Genomic DNA, 18,150 nt, shown 5'->3' on the forward strand with positions numbered 1-18,150 from the left:
CCCCCCCCCCCCCCCCTAAATTTCATTCTGGCTACGCCGATGTATTCGACTCTCATTGGAACACCCTATATGATCTACCTCAAAATCCGATTCTTCGAAATGAAGCTGGCAAACTTTTGATCTTTGGTGCAATTCTACACCAGTCGCCTCTACCCATTTTTTCTTTATTATTTCTTCTCTGGGCACCTTGAAGAAGCTTAGCTTCGCCTATGCCCACGTCGAGTAACACTAGGCACAGGAAGTACTAGGCTTTGTCTACACATTAAAAGAGTACTTGGATTAAAACAATAAATTTCTCATGCATCCTCTATGCAAAAAAGCGTCGGTTTCATATTTCATTGAATTTACTAAAATATTTATTTTATTTGCAGTTCTTATTATTTACTAAAATTATCCTTAATTGCTAAAGCTCCTTATTGCCGAAACCGAGTCTTATTAAAATGAATTCATCGGAATACAATTTAACCCATTAAAAGTTACATATATATATATATATAATGTATATTAAAATAACATCAAAACGCGTCGGCCAAATTGATATACTTATATAGTTCAAATTAAAATTAATAATTACGTCATCAATATCGTTTTGGTTTCTTAACATTATGCATTCGTAATGTAGGCAAAGGTTTTTCTTTTATTTTTATGCATTTTGTTGTAGTGTAAACTATATTTTTATACACACGAAAAAAATACAAATAAAAAACTTTGTATACATTGCGAAAAATTCTCTGTAGGTGTGTATACTTTTGTGGTTCACTGTATGTGTATCTTTTAAAAGTCCTTAAATTCGGAAATCTTACCGTGGTAAATGTAAAATATAAGATATTTAAGATAAGATCGCTAGCAGTTAAATGTACACAAATACGCCGGATTTAACAAAAGGCCTGGATTCCAAGTTGATGCTTAAGCTGCCGTCAAGAAAAACACTAGGTATAATGCAGCTGTTCACTGCTACAAAAGCACTGGGTTCAAATCTGGAAAAAGAAGGCGTTATATTTTAGCAATTTGTAAAATCCAAGATTTGCATTCCTACCTGAATATGGAGCCAAAAACTCCGAGTTAAAACACCACACAAATCGCTAGCAGTTCCGTGTACACAAATACGCCCAATTTAACAAAAGCTCTGGATTCCAAGTTGTTGAAATTGCGTTAGTTGCGTGCACACAAATACACTGCCGTCAAGAAAAACACTGGGTACAATGCAGCGGTTCAAAGCTACAAAAACAATGGATTTTATGTGGCCTTATAACCAAGGAATGAAACCGAAACCCAAACCGAAACCGTAACCGTTTAAAACCGTTTCGTTTTTCAAAACCGAAACCGAAACCGTAACCGTTATCTTGACCTGAAAAGGAACGATACCGAAACCATTTCAATCACAGGTTTCAATCGGTTTCCAGAAATTTACAAAAATAATAAATAAAAATTTCTTTGAAATAAATGATTTATTTAACCAAAATCAGCAACATTTTGCTAAAATTCTTGTTAAGTAGTAAATAAGTAAGGCAAGGTAACTTTTCGCAAAAATCTGCTGATGACTTTGTTGTTGTGAATCGTTAACGGATAATTATATTTAAGTAGTTTCTTTCCCGTACGCAATGCGAGATCCCGCGTGTGCCCAAAATAACCCAGAAATCATGCCTGTACTCAACAAAATGGGTAATAGAGAGCGAAAATTCGAGCGTATTCGATCGTAAGTGTATTCTTCTTCCTGCCCGAAACAGCCCGAAATTTTCTACGAGTAAAAATGGATAAAGTGTCAAAGTGCATATCAGCTGTATTGTGTTTACATGTTGCCTGCATTTACTTGGTGCTTTTAAGGAAAATTGAATGGCCTGTTGATGTATTTTCAATCTATGTACTTAAAATCAAATTTGTGAAACCAAAATTCAATTTCCAAGTGTTTGCATTTAATACCATGTTCTGACCGACAACCAAAACATTTTTCCTTCATTTTCTTTTCATTTACAACCTTTAACTTTCATTCTTATTTTGCTTTGGCCAGGCAATTAACAATAAATCCGAAATGGCGTATTAAAGATGATAAAATATGACTTCCACTTCGATAAATAATCGAAAAAAACTAGTGAAGACACCGATTGGAATGAGTGGAAAGTGAGTTTTCAAGTAGTTTTCAGCGACAACTGGTTTTCGTTTAACAGATTTTATATGGACGAAAACACAAGTTTTAGGTCGAAAACCAGTTTTAGCAACGAAAACATGTTTTCGATGTCGGTCAGAACATGGTATAAGTGACAAAAACAAGAACAACGTGAATCAGCTGTTTCTCGACTTGTGGGCACGAAATGTGGGTTTTTGCGTTTCCGTACTTCTGAACTTTGTTCCATTTTTGAAAGAAAATGTTTCTCTTATTCTCTAATTACCAAATCCGGTCCGGATTGTTAGGGAAAGAACCTAGTGTTGATATTATCAGTGAACTGTAATTTTCGATTTTCTTTCCTCAACGTTTAAGACATTGTGATTTAAATAATATCAACAAAATTTCTGTGAAAAACCGAAACCGGAACGAAACCGAAACACTTGGCAAAACCGCAACCCAAACCGGAACGTTATTTTGAATCGGTTTCATTCCTTGCTTTATTACACACATTTTTAATTAGAATAAAACCGTCCCATTTATTTTTATAAAAAAGTTCTAAAAACCGGCATTTTGTTTTTAATAAGTATTAAGAAGTTTTTTTAAACTTAAATTCTTTGGAATAGTTTTTAGTTCATTGTGTGAAAATTTCAAATCGATCGATACACAAACGTCTGAGATATAGCGTGTTTAAATAATAATTTTGTAAAAATTTCCTATCACAGTATGATGTTTTAATTCGTTCAAACGAACGGAGTCGACGTGACGCGACGGAGCGTGGCGACTGGTATAGCCCGCTATAAAACGCTTTATAGCTCGGAGAAATCAAAAAAGTACCTTTTTTAACCGACTTCCAAAAAAAGGAAGAGGTTATCAGTTCGTCGGATTTTTATTTTTTTTTTATGTATGTTACCGCATAACTTTGGACCACGTCAACCGATTTCGATAATTCTTTTTGCATCGGAAAGGTAGTAGGTGGTCCCATACTTAGATCGGATCATGAGATATATATATATATATTTTTTTTATATGAGAGCTGAAGTCGGTTTTTTTTTTGCTAAAAATTACTTGTTTTATTAATGATTTATATGTAAAAAGACCTGATCTTTCGATTGAGATGACTTAAAACAATATTAAAAATGACCATAATTGAGAAAAATTACAAATAAAATTTCACCGTGAAAATGGGAAAATTTTGGAAAACGCATAGCACCATCGGATAGCCCGTACAAAAATCTATATATGTAAATCATGGTTTTTGAATTATTTTTCCTATTTTCTGTCTTTTCAGCTATTCGAAAACAAGCTTGTTTTGCACCGCTCAGCGCGCTTGGGACATTTTACATGAATCGCCTATGTAACTAAATTTCAGCGCCACCTGGCGGTAAATTTTTTTCGAAAGAATTATTTTTCCTGTTATCAATACATATTTTGAATCTGAGGATAATCGAACCATAAACGCGATTTTTAGTAATAACTCGACTCCAACGCCACCTGGCGGGTTTTTTTGCAATGGTATTGTTTTTCCTATTGTCAATACATATCTCAAATATGAGGCGAATCGGACCATAAATACGGGTTTTACTAATAACTCGACTTCAGCGCCACCTAGCGGTTGTTTTAATAGTTATTCTGCTATTCGGAAGGTAGAAAATTTCAAAAAACACATATCAAAAAAATCGGTCCAGCCGTTCTTGAGTTATAAATGGTGTAACTAACACGACTTTGTTTTATATATATACATAGATACAAAAAGAATAAATTGTATTCACCCACTAGAACTTGAAGGGAGATCTCCCAATGTGAGGAATTAAAGAGTAATCCCTTTGGCCTGATTTCGGAGCAATAGGAGAGATTTGTCCGTTTTGACCTCCTTTATAACTCGCTTAGGAGTTAAATCGGAGATCTCCTAAACGAGCAACAAACGAACACTCCCAGAAATTTTGTGTTATTGTGTTATTGGAAAAATTTATCATGAAAACAAAACATAATATTTCTTATTGAAAAAAGAAAAGCAGGACGCAATCAATTAAATGGGACAGCCAAAGTTAAGACTCGTCGGGTCTACGTAACCGGAACGACCCAGATTTATATCTGGCCAAGGACTGTCACTCCAGCAACACTCCCCAAAAGTCTTTGGGGAGTTTGTATGCTGTTACAACAACAACAACAACAACAACAACAACTCGTCGGTATGTATGACAATATTTGCATCAGCTTATTAATGGTTGCATTACTTAACTTAAAATGCATTTCAGATTGCGCTTTCATATATTTTCGCGTCCAGAACTTTTAATGGGTATCGGAAGAAAAGAGTGACCTTTACATATAAGGGCTGGTAAATTGCTTGAAGTGTCGCGTTGGGTACGAGCAAAAACGAATTAAACGAACCGCCTACCGACACTTACATACATAAGTCTGCATAAAATTCCTGTCTGAGAATGAGGTGAATACAAATCAAACACTCTCCAGGGAAGCATTGTCGTCACAATAATTTTATATTGTTCAACGTTCATATAATTTTTCTATATAATTATTCAATAAGCATTATTTATGTACATCCGTTTTACCTGTTTACTAGTGTAAGATGTCATATTAGCGTATATACATATGTATATGTGCATGTAAGTATGTGATAAAAAGAATTAATAAATGCTACGTATGTCAGCAAAATATTTTTATGTAAATCGCTTGTATTGAAGCTCCATGAGGAGGAATATAGGAGAATAGAAACGCTATATTTTACTCTTACAGGATGTTTGTGGGAGGACTCTGATGGGAGTACTCCTTTATTGGTCTTCCGGGAGGGATATAGGATGTTTTTCTATGTGCCCTCCCTCGTTGCCTTCTTGGGGGTTTCTGGGATATTTCTTTCTGTACTCTCTGATCGCTCATTTAGGAGGTCAAAGGGAATACTCGACCCCCTAGGACATTCCGTGTTAAAGGGATCATACAAAATAACACGCTTATACACAGAAGTATGGGGAGTAATGGGGAGTAATCGTAAACTCGCAAGGGAATAATCAACAAGCAATCGTACGATGCTCCCAAGTTCTACTGGGCAGTGCATTTCTTAGTCTTATTTATAGATAATGAAAACAAAAACGCCTGGACTTCCTCTTTGAAAACCTCACGCAATATCCCTTTTGTTTGCCATTATTTGCGCAAATTTTTCGTATTGCCCGTATTACCGGTCGCGAAAACACAGAAATCGAGAAAATTCATTTATGATGGCTTTTACAATCATGCACAGTATATTTTACTTAATTTTTTTTAAATAAAATTGTATTATTTAAACCCACGAAAATAACAATCGAAACGTTCTCCGTCATCAAATTTGCAACTTAGAAAAACGGAACTACGATTGAAATGTAGAATAGGTATAATCGTAAATTTCGAAGATTGATCGAAAGGAAACGGAACGCAGAATACCAAAGTTGCCAAACGGAGAAAATTTCGATTCGAGTCGAAATGCAGAATAGGGCTGAATAAATAAACAATTTGCTCCGTAGTCCATATGCTTACAGCTCGTGAGGCTCAAATCGGATAATTAATTTGCAGGTATATTCAAGAAATCGGCTCGAGAATGCACAAGAGCTTAGTTTTGTACTAGAGAATACATAATTACATTTAAGAAATGATATGAAAGAGTTACAATGTTTTAAATTATGTGGCTTCGTTTTTATGAGATTCTTGTACTGACAAGATAATGTAGGTCCCTACAATACAGAAGAGAAATAATACAAATGTTCATTTGCTTTGTTTGGAATTATTTTATTTTCATGTTTGTGCTTTTGATTATGACGGGTATCCGTATGGATTCACGTAATATCATAATTTTAAAAAATATAATTACATCAAATCGCGCTGTTTACGAATGCATTATTATTTTACATATAAGGTTTATCATGAAATAGACACACATTTATACAAATCTTTCCATTATCGTTCTTATTTTACTTGTCCTATTTGTGTAAGTATATATGTATGTAGGTATTTGAATGCATTCCAATTCTTTCATTCACAATTGTTAGTTTTATTTTTTAGAAGGGTTTATTTGATAAAGTTAAATTTAGTTCAATTCATAGAACAACATCTACAATAATAATACATTCAATTTAAAAAATATATATAAGCATACATACACATGGCATAGATATCACTACACAACTCGTTAAACATACACACAAGACATTTAAAACATTTATAGCTTAAATATAATTTAACACATAATATAAATTATTATTTTAGACACATATTCGAATATTCTTAATTAAACGTCACTTCACACAACAAAGCCATTAAAACACAGTTTCCTTATATTCTTCCACATAATAACATCTAAAATTAAGCTTTTACAATTACTAGAATGTACGAGTATTTAAACCATAACAAAAGCATCTTTTCCGCAAAACAAATAGGGAAATTGGTCAATCATCGTCTGCACAATGTCTTCTAAATATGGCCGCAATTGTTCAAAATGGCTCATATCCGTGAAGTCAATAGGAATCAGTGTTGGCCACCAGCAAATAGCCAAATTTTTACTATCCATGCTGTTTAATTTGGAATTCTCAGATACACTGTAATGAAAATATAACAGAAATATTTAAAATGGTATGCCACACAGGGTATTGTCGTTCCACCAAACTTACTGAACGAAATGTTCGAAAATGTACTTTAGGATCAAAAAATTCATGGGCGGTAATTTCTGTAATAAAGTCTTCAGTAATATCAATCGGCAGCTTCTATCAGTTTTTACTTCTACATTAACTTTAGATGAGCCAATGCCTCGTGAACCTTTAAAGAAAAGAAAATATAAATATTAGACTGCATCACCAAAAAAAGTTGCGGTTTTTCCGGCGGGATTACAAAGTTTATTATATTTTAAGACCTTCACCAAAATATTTGGGAAAAATATTAAGATTTAAGTGAGCTGGACCGATTTGAAAATACCTCCAAAAATGGAGTGTTTTATGAATAAAAATAGTTTTGTAAAGAACTTTTTGAAAAAACTCCCCTCAGATGACAAAAAAAAGAGTAAGTAAGCTTAAAAAAACAGCATAAAAATATTTTAAAATCTTTTCAACGGAATCGTAAGAATGAGATTTCTGATGCTGTTTTTTTACTTTTTTCAAAGATTGATTTACGAAAAACTTGAATAACTGGGCCAAAACTATTCTGATTTAAGACTTATGGGATCTCGGTAGAAAGGTATTTTCACACTGTTTTTTTTCTGTCCAAAAAAATATCATTCGTGTCGCAATTTTTTTTTTTTTCAAATACCAACACATCTTAATTCAACTTTGAATGACGTTCGTTCATCCTACCTTTCTCTTTCATCCTTTGAATGAGTTTATTAGCAAAGAAGTTAAAAGGGTGAGAAAATACTTTTCTACCGACACCTTTTAAGTCTAAATCAGAAGAGTTTAGGCTCAGTTATTCAAGTTTTTCTTATACCAATCTTTGAAAAAAGTTAAAAAACAGCATCAAAAATCTCATCATTACGATTCCGTTTAAATTTTCTTTAAATTTTTTTTAAAATATTTGTATGCAAATTTTTTAAGCTTAAACCGTTTTATCATTTGAAAAGATTTTTTAAAAAAAAAAATTTAAGAAACTATTTTTATTCATAAAAAACTCCATTTTTGGAGGTATTTTGAAATTTTTCGAAATATTTTGGTGGACTTCTTTAATAGATTTTATAATTCCAATGGATGCTTTCCATTTCCAGACAACCGGTCAGGTACGAGCATGATTTTTAATTTCGACCAAACTCAAATACATTGTTTGTTGGTCCAAATAATGAGACACGTATTTTTTCTTTTGGCTCGGAAAAATTTTTCGGCCGAATTAAACGCGATTTTGTTTTTCAGGCAAAAATCGATTATTCGAATTGACAGTGAGATTTTTTTTTTAATGCCCATAACTTTGTCAAAATTTAATAGATTCCAACAAAGTTTTTACTAAAATGTCAGTAATTCTTGTCACTTTAAGATAGAATGACATAATTATTGATTTTCATTATTTAAAATTCTTTATTAAACAATAAACAAAAAGTGCAATTTTTTTTTTTTATTTAATTTCTCAAAAAGTGTATTTTTTTTTTGTCTCAAACTTTTTTACCGGGAAAGAGACACTTTAAACTACAATCAACCCAAATCTCTAATAGCGAAGATTTTTTTTTCTGAGTTATGATTTTTTATAGAAAATATACGTTTTTGTGGTACATACTACAATATTCTTATATTGTTTAACTAAATGGAACATATGTATGTAATATATCAGCAAAAAGTACAGCCGTGATCATTTTTTGTGTATCAAATAGATATTAGAACATACTTTCCACCATACAGTTTCGATTATAAAAAGCGGGAAAATGTGATTTTGTATTTCAATTCAAGAATTCTGACATTTGAGTAAAAACATTGTTGGAATCTATTAAATTTTGATAAAGTTATGGGCATTTAAAAAAAAAAATTCTCACTGTCAATTCGAATAATCGATTTTTGCCTGAAAAACAAAATCGCGTTTAATTCGGCCGAAAATTTTTTCCGAGCCAAAAGAAAAAATACGTGTCTCATTATTTGGACCAACAAACAATGTATTTGAGTTTGGTCGAAATCATGCTCGTATCTGACCGGTTGTCTGGAAATGGAAAGCATCAATGGAAAAATAGTATCGATTTTTTTTTTGTATGGGGAGTGATGCAGTCTAATAAATATACATACTTATACTAATGAGAATGTACATTTTTACCTGCAATATCTTCAAGCTCCTTGATTATATCTTTGCTAAACAACGGGGGCAACCGCTTCGAAAAAAAGTCTTTCAACGCCGTTGCTACTGCATTTACTGGAATATCAAGAACATCAATAATCGTATGTGGATCTGGAAGAATTAAATTCATTTATAAATTAAGGAAACAAGCTTAACACTGCTGAATGGTAAATTGAAGGAATCAGAATAGTTTTCAACATAACTTAGAAAATAAACCTCCCGTCAAAGTTCTTAGTGCCTTTTTGGGCCAGTGATATTTTTCATTGAATTAAGCGCTGAAAGCCTAAAAAGCGCATAACACCTGAAAATGCTGGTGTGAGCTCTACTCTAAGAATTGGCAAACTCAAGATAAAAACGTTTAAATCGAACTTTCCATCATTTGTACAAATACATATTCAAATTTTTTTCTTTTTACTTGATCGTGGCCTTTTTTATGACGTGCAATCATGTAACGGCCACTGTGGGTGAGTAGTTAGAGGTACGTACTAGCATTCCGCATGACCCGGGTTCGATCCCCGGTCCAACCAACATCTAAATTAAAAATATTCCAACAGCAGTCGCCCCTCGGTAGGCAATGACAAACCTCCGATTGTATTTCTGCCAAGATAAAGCTTCTTAGCAAAAGTGTAAGCGCCAAAATATTAGGGGTATTTAGCAGAAGAGCTGATTAGCTCAAGCAACAACTTTGACAACATTTGTGGGTTTGAGCTAGGTCACTTGCTAATTATGGTGAACAAAACTATTACTATTACTATTAAACGGTATTACAATGATCATGAGCTTTTTAAGTGAGCTAGTGCAGGCCGTAGAGCTTGTTGAGTAATTCACGGAACTGTTTTCAAAATTTTCGTAACACCCCAAAATTCTCAACTTATTCTTAAAAAAAGAACATTTTTACATGACTTCCCGCACTAAACAATTTTAGGCTCAGTTATTTTTTACCGAATTTTAAGTTTGGTATGGATTTGGGTCGGCCGCAGTGGTGTAGTGGTAAGCAGTGCGCGCTTCCACTCCGCAGCCGCAGGATTCAAACCCTGGTCAAAGCAACATCGCAAAAATATAGAAAAAAGGTTTTTTCTTAACAGCGGTCGTCCCTCGGCATGCAATGGCAAACCTCCGAGTGTATTTCTGCCATGAAAAACAGCTTCTCATAAAAATACAATCGCCGTTCGGAGTCGGGGTAAAACCGTAGGTCCCTCCGCTTTGTGTGACAACATCAAGACGCACGCCACAAATCGGAGGAAAAGCTCGGCCAAACACTAACATATGTGTAAGCGCCAATCTATAATTATTATTATGGATTTGGAACGAAGAATATTTGTACTATTTAAAGAAATAATAAGTGTTGTGAGCACATTGTAAATGTGGAAATTTTTTGGAATAATTCAGAAGTTTACACAAATTTTTATTATTTTTCCCACTTGACAACATTTTTTTCCAAAATTTCAAAACAAAATAGTCTCTACAGTCAGTCATTACTTCAAAAATAATGTTCATTTCCTAGTTAAACTAGGTATCATTTATAAAAATCAATAGACAGTTTAGGAAGTTATGCATTTTCTTAAGATTTTTTAAAAATCACTTCGATGTAATTTCACAGAAAAATTTTATCAGTTGGATTTGAATCATTTTGAGATTTCAATATGTGCAAGTTCGTATAGAAAAATTAGTACAGTCAATAAAGCACTTAAGGTGGAAAAAACTCCATGAACTCCAGGATAAAAATGGCACCATGCTGTTCAGAAAACTAGTTTAATCAAAATAAGAAAATGTTGTATCTCTCAATTTGACAGGAAATATTTTCAATTAATTAAACTACTTCTACTAGCATGGACGCACAAATGGATAAATGTAGAATTACGCAAGTGGTCGTAATTTGTTGAATTGGTGAATGAAACTTTACTCCTACAAGGATTACTTCACGGCAGAAGTCGAAAACAACCCTCTGCACTTTGAAAGTGTCCCCAAATAACTGTTACTATTTAAGAGAAGAGAATAACCCACAAAAGAGAACTGGCGATTTTTTTTTAGATGTGTGCTCTCGCTCAGTGGGAAAGGGTTATTTGCATATAATTTCCGTTTCTGTTGGTCTCGGAAACTTATCGCTGGGAGAGAAAATATATGTTAGAGCGCGGTTACCCACGAGCGTGTACGTAGCGTACCGTAGAAGTGCGTAGAAACATATCAAATTTACTGTTGATAGAGAGAGCAACGTCAACGTCACGGTCATGCGGTGGCCGGGTTGCGTGATTTCAAATTCTTTTTGATTTAAAATCCGCTATCAATTAAGAAATATATTTGATTTTTGATTTGGTTTGTTGACCAAATAAAAAATTAAATTTATTTGTGATTTGATTTGTAGAGCGAATCAACTCGATTTGTGACTTTTCAACTAAATAATACTTTTTTCGTGCAACGCAAATAAGATATTAAAGTATCTTCCAACTTCCAGTTCTACGAAAATCTTCGGGATTTTCGATACTTCTTCGGGATTCTCTGGACTACATCGGAACTATTTGGTTTTTTTCGATACTACTTCGAGATTTTTCAAGATTCTCGGGCCTATATCAGGATTTTCGAGACTTCGTTTAGATTGTTGGAATATTCGGGACTACTTCGGGATTTTTAGACTATTTCGAGACTACTTCTTCGGGACTATTTCGGGATTTTCGGGACTACTTTGTAAGATCCCGATATAGTCCCGAAGATTCCGAAAATCCCCTGCCAAAGTGTCTTTGCCTAATGCAAATTTAAGCAGCTTATAAATAACCCACAGCAGAAAACACATAAGGATCGCACAGAGAGATTTGGAACGGTGAGAAACACATTTTGCTTGAGAGGTTTGTGTTTGTGTCAGTGATAAACACCATAAAATAATAAGTGGAGAGGGTTACTTCGATCTCTGTTTCATGGTGATTTAAAAAATCAAATCGGTTTTTTTTTTGTAAAGGCTACCAATTTTGAAAAACCCGGGTTTTTAGGACCGGTTACCAAATCCAAATTTTTTGTAAAGATGGATGTTTTCTTATACTTATTTACCACGGATAATTGATGTGAACAACGCCCTTTAGAGATAATCGAAAAATGCCCTGCATGAAATTGTTATTATTCCTTTGATAAACTAAAAACGTATACATATGTATATACATATTTAATACGCTTTGTTGTTGTAGCGGCTACAGAGTCTGTGGAAATCAACACTGACTCCCTGTGAATGCCGTTTATGACCTGTCGGTATGCTGCCAAGTCCAAAAGTTGTTTTATTAACCACTGGACTTCGTTCGCCGAAACCAAGTGTCTGTTCGGGTGCCCACGTCGGTGACACGGGGACCATTTGAGCCTTGCCGTGCAGTTGATGTTGTGGCGACATCAGAATGCATCCGGTCGCTGTCCGAAGTGCCACGTTTTGGCAAGTCTGTAGCTTCCTCCACTGCGTTCTACTAATCCCGGGCGACCAGACAGGCGCGGCATAGTTAAGAAAAGGCCGGCCAATTGCCTTGTATGTTGCCAATAACGTTTCTTTGTCTTTGCCACAGGTGCTGCAGGTAGCGACTAGAGGACATTGTTGCTTATTTGTAAGCGCCGAGAAGGAGAGCATACTGTCGAAGCTAACTCCAAAGGTTTTCGGGTTATTCATCATCGACGTGAATGCCCAGCTGCAGTCTGACCTCCTTCGTCTAGGTGGTAAAATGGGTTCCAAGGATTTTGTAGGGGAGAGGGTTAGGCTCATTGAAGTGAAGAAGCGAGAAAGTTCAGAGAGGTAACCGCTTACTTTCGAGCACAAGTCATCAGTTACATTCCCAGACGCCATTATCCAGCAGTCGTCAGCATAAGAGACCAGCGAGACTCCCTCTGGTGGTTGAGGAAGCTTTTAAATGTAATAATTAAACAGTAGTGGAAAAAGACACCACCCTGTGGGACCCCCAGTTTAATTTTCCTTAGCCTGCTTGTTTTGTCTCTAAAAATTGCTGATGAGCGTCGATCACTCAAATAATTCGCCGACCACCGTTTGAGTCTCCGTGGGAGAGAGGAAGCCTCAATGTGTTCTAGTAGCGTGGACTGACGGTGTCAAACGCCTTTGACAAATCCAACAGTACTAGGACTGTTCTCCCACAGGGTCGGTTACGGTTTGGACCACGTGTTAACTGAGTGTTTATGGCGTTAAGTGCTGTGCACTTTACGGAACCCAATCTAATGCCTCGTTGGGGTCAGGTGGCTCAGGTAATGCGCGAGTAGCAATGCCTCTACTGTCTTCGCTCCCTGGAAAAGGAGAGTTATCGGACTATAAGATAATGCTGGCCGGTTTCCCCGGTTTGAGCAGTGGTATTCTCGTCCCCATTTTCCGGGTAAAAGTCACCGAATACCATACGGTTTTCACCTCTGAGAAGCGCATCTATTACAGGGTGATATCTTGCCGGGCAGCTGGTGACAGGAGATATATAAACTTTAAATATTTCGAGTTCGACATCGCCGGACCGGATAGCAATACCCTGATATTCTAGGAAATAGCAGATGAGATTGCCAAGAACGCCATCAGTCTGTTCTCGAACAGACAATCTACATTCGTAGATCACTTCAACACTTGTACGGCGAAATAGACGATAATATGATTAGGCAGTTCACAGCAGTGTCAAAAACCGGACTAAAATGCTTGTGAGCCTACCAATTCGAGAAGTTAAAGGAAAACTAGGGCTGAAATTTCTATTTAACTTCGAAAAAAGCATTGACATCCTTTGTGATGTCTACTTTAACGCATAAAAAGGAGCTCCAACTGGAAACGCTAAGGACCTACCGATCTATGTGCGGCTCAACGACGGCGATATTAACCTAACCTAATTGGTCCCATCCCAAGTGGTGGGTCGCGGGAGGGTTACAGGTGGGACGCAACTCGGTCCTAAAACTAGTAAGAAACAATTGAATAAGCCAGCAGAAAATATAACAAAAACATAACATAACATTCAATACTGATATTGGCGTATTAGTTCAATTCAAACAGTCCCAAAAATCTCATTTATATTGTATTATGGGTCATTCCAGCGAAGACGACATCACAGGTCAAAAAATAAATTACACAGATTGCGTTTAAATCTGTGAGAATAGTAAAGCATGTATAATAATTCTTTGGAAATCAATTTTCATCGATTTATTTTTTAATATCTTCTCTATTTTTACTGTTAGTCTTTTCTCATCAAGGCATTTCTTGTGTATTGAAGATGGCAATGCTAATAACAATCATCACAAAAGAAAGTACAACTGAACAGTGATGAGTTATTAAAACTAGTAATTTTTAGCAAAAAAAAAACCGACTTCAACTCCCATATAAAAAAAATATATATATATATATATCTCATGATCCACTGATCGGATCTCAACCAGATTAGTATGGGACCACCTCTGAGACACTACCTTTCCGATGCAAAAAGAATTATCGAAATCGGTTGACGTGGTCCAAAGTTATGCGGTAACATACATAAAAAATAAAAAATAAATAAATATTCCGACGAACTGATAACCTCCTCCTTTTTTGGAAGTCGGTTAAAAATACTGTACGTCGTACAGTCGTCACAAGCTAAGGTTTTTTGTTTTAATTTTCAAATATAATAATGCCCATAAAGCATAAAATGGACCATAACATTCTATTAGCTACATACGAGGAAGGCGCTATGAACGAAATATTTAGTTTGTCTAAAATAACGAAACGAATACATCTACTCAGAGAGGCGGATGTTATCGTTGTCCAACCGGCACAGTTTACTTAATCTAAGTTTAAACTGTTTCTGTCTAAATTATATGTATAATTAAGTTGTATACTTTATTAGTTTCGTAGTAATCTGATAACTGACTTCCAGTGTTAACGTTTTGAAACTTGTCAAATTAATGGTTAAAGAGATATTAAAAAACGAGCAAAAACGAGTTAGAATGTCCCGCCCGACATTTTTTTCAACTGTAATCATATTATTTTTCTAAAAAATAAAATGGTGTCTATGTATTGATTTTGGATTCTGGTAGCTTTCTAGAAACAACATTTTTAGAAATCAGGCATTATATTAAGCTAATTGGAAAAGTTTCACTCTTTCTGATGAGCTATTTTTGCTTAATTGGTAATTTGTGTAAGTAAAACAAACGTGTTTCCTTCACTGCTTGCTCTACGTTTCGCTCCTTAGCATCCTCAGGTGCGAATATTTATTTTTAAAATTAACAAACAAAAAGAAGATACAAATAAACAATTATAAACAAAATAGGTGACATAGGTGGGATTGGAAATAAAACAACCTATTTTTCCACATATTTTACGTAATTTCATACTATCCCCGGCTAAAAGGAAACTTTTTCTGCCTGGCGGTAGGAAATTAAATTTAAGAGCCAGTCCAATGCATATATATTTGCAATATTTAAAGGTAAATTATATATATATTAGTAGGGATGCGATACCAAAAAGGTTTTTACTCGACCATGGACCGATGGATCGTGGAGTTATTACGATAAGGGAAGGTGTGTCACCACATGGAAAAGGTTGGTAGCCACTGATCTAGGTTATTTATTTATTTATTTATTTGATTACGACAGTTATTATTTTACACGCTGTATATAAATAGGCGGCCGCTGTGGTGTGGTGTTTAGCAGTGCGCGCTACCATTCCGCATGGCCTGGGTTCTAGCCCAGTTTCTGACCAACATAAAAAAAAAGTTTTTTTTTAAGTAATAGCGGTCGCCCCTCGGCAGGAAATGGCAAACCTCTGACTGTATTTTTGCCATGGAAACCAGCTTCTCATTAAAATGCAATCGAAGTTAGGAGTCGGCGTAAAACCGTAGGCCCCTACTCATTGTGTTACAACATCAAGGCGCACTTCACAAATCGGAGGAGAAGCTCGGCCATACACTAACATATGTGTAAGCGTCAATCCATTATTATTATTACATAGTTGAAGAGATTGAAGGTCTAGGTGATATGAATATACGTGCAGCATATTTTGCCGATATGACGTATGCTTGCCTATTTACACGGGACTTATCTTATCTTATCTTGGAAACGGGTTGGCTTTCCAAAACGGGACCAATCGAGATTTCAGCGAAAGTATATGGAATTTAGTCATGAAACTTGGTCAGGATGTTGGGGGAGGCTTTCTCTACATGAATGTATCACTCTCACAAAGTAGTTGCTAATAGTATTTAAGCAATTTGTTGTTAAATAATCTTCACTACCACCCCCCAATTTTTGTACAAAATGCCACTTATCAATTGTATTTTGGTTGATATACAATATCTTCAATGTTCACGTGCGTATTTTATACTTTTAATATTTACATATATATTCATCAATTAATTAACTAAAACGCGTTTATAAATCCGTTCACTCGTTTTTGCACTTTTCACAAACAAACAGAAATAACAATGGCCGACAGTAAGAGCAAATGTGTGCTGCCATACTTCTCGAAGCTATAAAATACAACTATAAACCATATCATTTTCGTTTTTGATCCAAAATTTTCGCCTGCTGGGCTTTTTATTATAAAATCGATACTTCGATAAATAATGAAAATTTTTAATAAAAAATCGCGCGATTTGTTATTAAAAATTTTCGCCTGCGGCGCTTTTTATTATAAAATCGATACTTCGATAAATAATGAAAATTTTTAATTAAAAATCGCGCGATTTTTTATGAAAAATTTTCGACCACGGCGCTTTTTATTATAAAATCGATACTTCAATAAATAATCAAAATTTGTAATTAAAAATCGCGCGATTTTTTATTAAAAATTTTCGCGGCGTATGTGCATTTTTTCATTGTTTCCGTTTTTTTTTTTTGCATTTTTTAGTATGTATGGCAGCACCGACATTTCAGTTCAGTTGGTGTACAAGGGAAAAAGTGAGGTTGAATTCGGTATTTTTCGCAACTTTAAATGCGAATTACTTAGAAACTATAAGCCTCCGGAGGGTGGGGTCTGCAGATTTAGAATCTGAAAAAGCTCCTCTATACTCCCTAATATTTTGTTTTTTCCAAAGCCTGGATCCGTTTTGGAAAATTTTCCCTTGGAAACTGTTTAACGAAACTTAATTGAAAAAGTTCTGTTCCGTATTTTTACGGGCTTTAATTATAAATTTTTTTACATTAATGCGCCACGTATAAAAGAATTAAAAATTAAAGGCCTTCAAGGAAATGGCAGAATTGAGTTTTGTTGCAAGCTCACATGGGAAATCTGCTTACGACGGGAAGAAAGTCTTCAACTCCCGACCTTACAACAAATTCGTACAGCCGAGGCCCTCTTCCAATGGGGTAAGAATAAAGAGAGAAAGAGGTGCTGCATGCTTCCAATGCGATTGCTGTAAAAAGAGCTGCTACTAGCTTCACAGTGGACTTTATTTTATATATGACTACGGGTCAATTACTTTAATCCTATTTTAACCCTCTGATACTGACTTGACCGAAATTTCCCTATTTTACTGACGTGTAGTCTCTAAGACACCAATTTTCCAGATCAAAATATATACATATGTTAGATATTTACTAATTAATCTTTTTCGATTTAAACTGGAGATTCTATCAATATTTGAAATACTCATTAATGAAATCTAGTGGCACACATTCCTTTAAACGCATTCTTAAGCTTGCTACCTTCTCTCTCCTTTCTCAATGGATTACTCATAACATATTTTAACTCATATTGTTCGTAAAACTGTCGGCAGTGTATATTATAAGTAGGGATGTTGCGAATGTGGAATTTTAGACATCCGCGGATGCGAATGCGGAATTGTTTTTTTTTAGTACTTGAATTTAAAAATTGGAACATTGTATTTAATAAAAACTTTTTGAAAGGTCGTAAATCAAACCTGCGCCACTATATAACTACTTGCTCGAGGCGACAAACTTCAAAAACTTGAAACTTGGCAAAATTGTAAATTCTTTTCGATTGACACTGCATCAGTTGAGGGGACTTTCAGTTATATTTATTTATTTTTATTGCGGTGTTATAATTACTTTTTGAGAATTTCATCGGGGCCGCAAATGTCAGATGTATCCTCCTGACTTTCATCTTCACAATCTAGCATCATGGCACAATCGTTGTTTAAACACCGTTTTTCTCGAAGGAATTCTTCATTCTCATTCGTTTGGTTGTTTCGGAATTTGTCACGTCATCAGCGTTTTTCGATTTTAGTTTTTGAAACTTTTAATGCTTTCTTCTGTGACTGGTTAGATATACGTCTGTGCACTTGCACAATATTCCAGGGACCGAAAATAACAGTTATTTTTTCCGAGTTAAATTTGGCATAATA

At 34.9% G+C, this 18,150-nt stretch overlaps 1 protein-coding gene and 1 long non-coding RNA gene across 3 annotated transcripts in view; one reads left to right on the forward strand and one right to left on the reverse strand.

The window, feature by feature from the left end:
* Window positions 1–5,854: 5,854 nt before the first annotated feature.
* The window catches only part of LOC118734152 (rho GTPase-activating protein 190), a 308,075-nt gene continuing 295,779 nt past the window's right edge, over window positions 5,855–18,150 (reverse strand). For both annotated transcript variants that reach the window (XM_036463870.1, XM_036463869.1), the window contains 3 exons: window positions 8,858–8,989; window positions 6,754–6,898; window positions 5,855–6,681 (listed from right to left, as the gene is read on the reverse strand). In XM_036463870.1, the coding sequence (XP_036319763.1) occupies window positions 6,483–6,681; window positions 6,754–6,898; window positions 8,858–8,989 (476 nt within the window). In that variant the 3' untranslated portion in view covers window positions 5,855–6,482. The remainder of the gene's footprint in view (window positions 6,682–6,753; window positions 6,899–8,857; window positions 8,990–18,150) is intronic.
* Window positions 15,836–16,339, forward strand: LOC118734154. Its single transcript, XR_004992342.1, has 2 exons — window positions 15,836–16,154; window positions 16,262–16,339. It is a non-coding gene; the product is annotated as an uncharacterized LOC118734154 (long non-coding RNA).

This window comes from Rhagoletis pomonella, unplaced genomic scaffold (genome assembly GCF_013731165.1).
Source record: "Rhagoletis pomonella isolate Grant_MI unplaced genomic scaffold, Rhpom_1.0 Rhpom_scaffold_00002, whole genome shotgun sequence".
Classification (NCBI taxonomy): Eukaryota; Metazoa; Arthropoda; class Insecta; order Diptera; family Tephritidae; genus Rhagoletis; species Rhagoletis pomonella.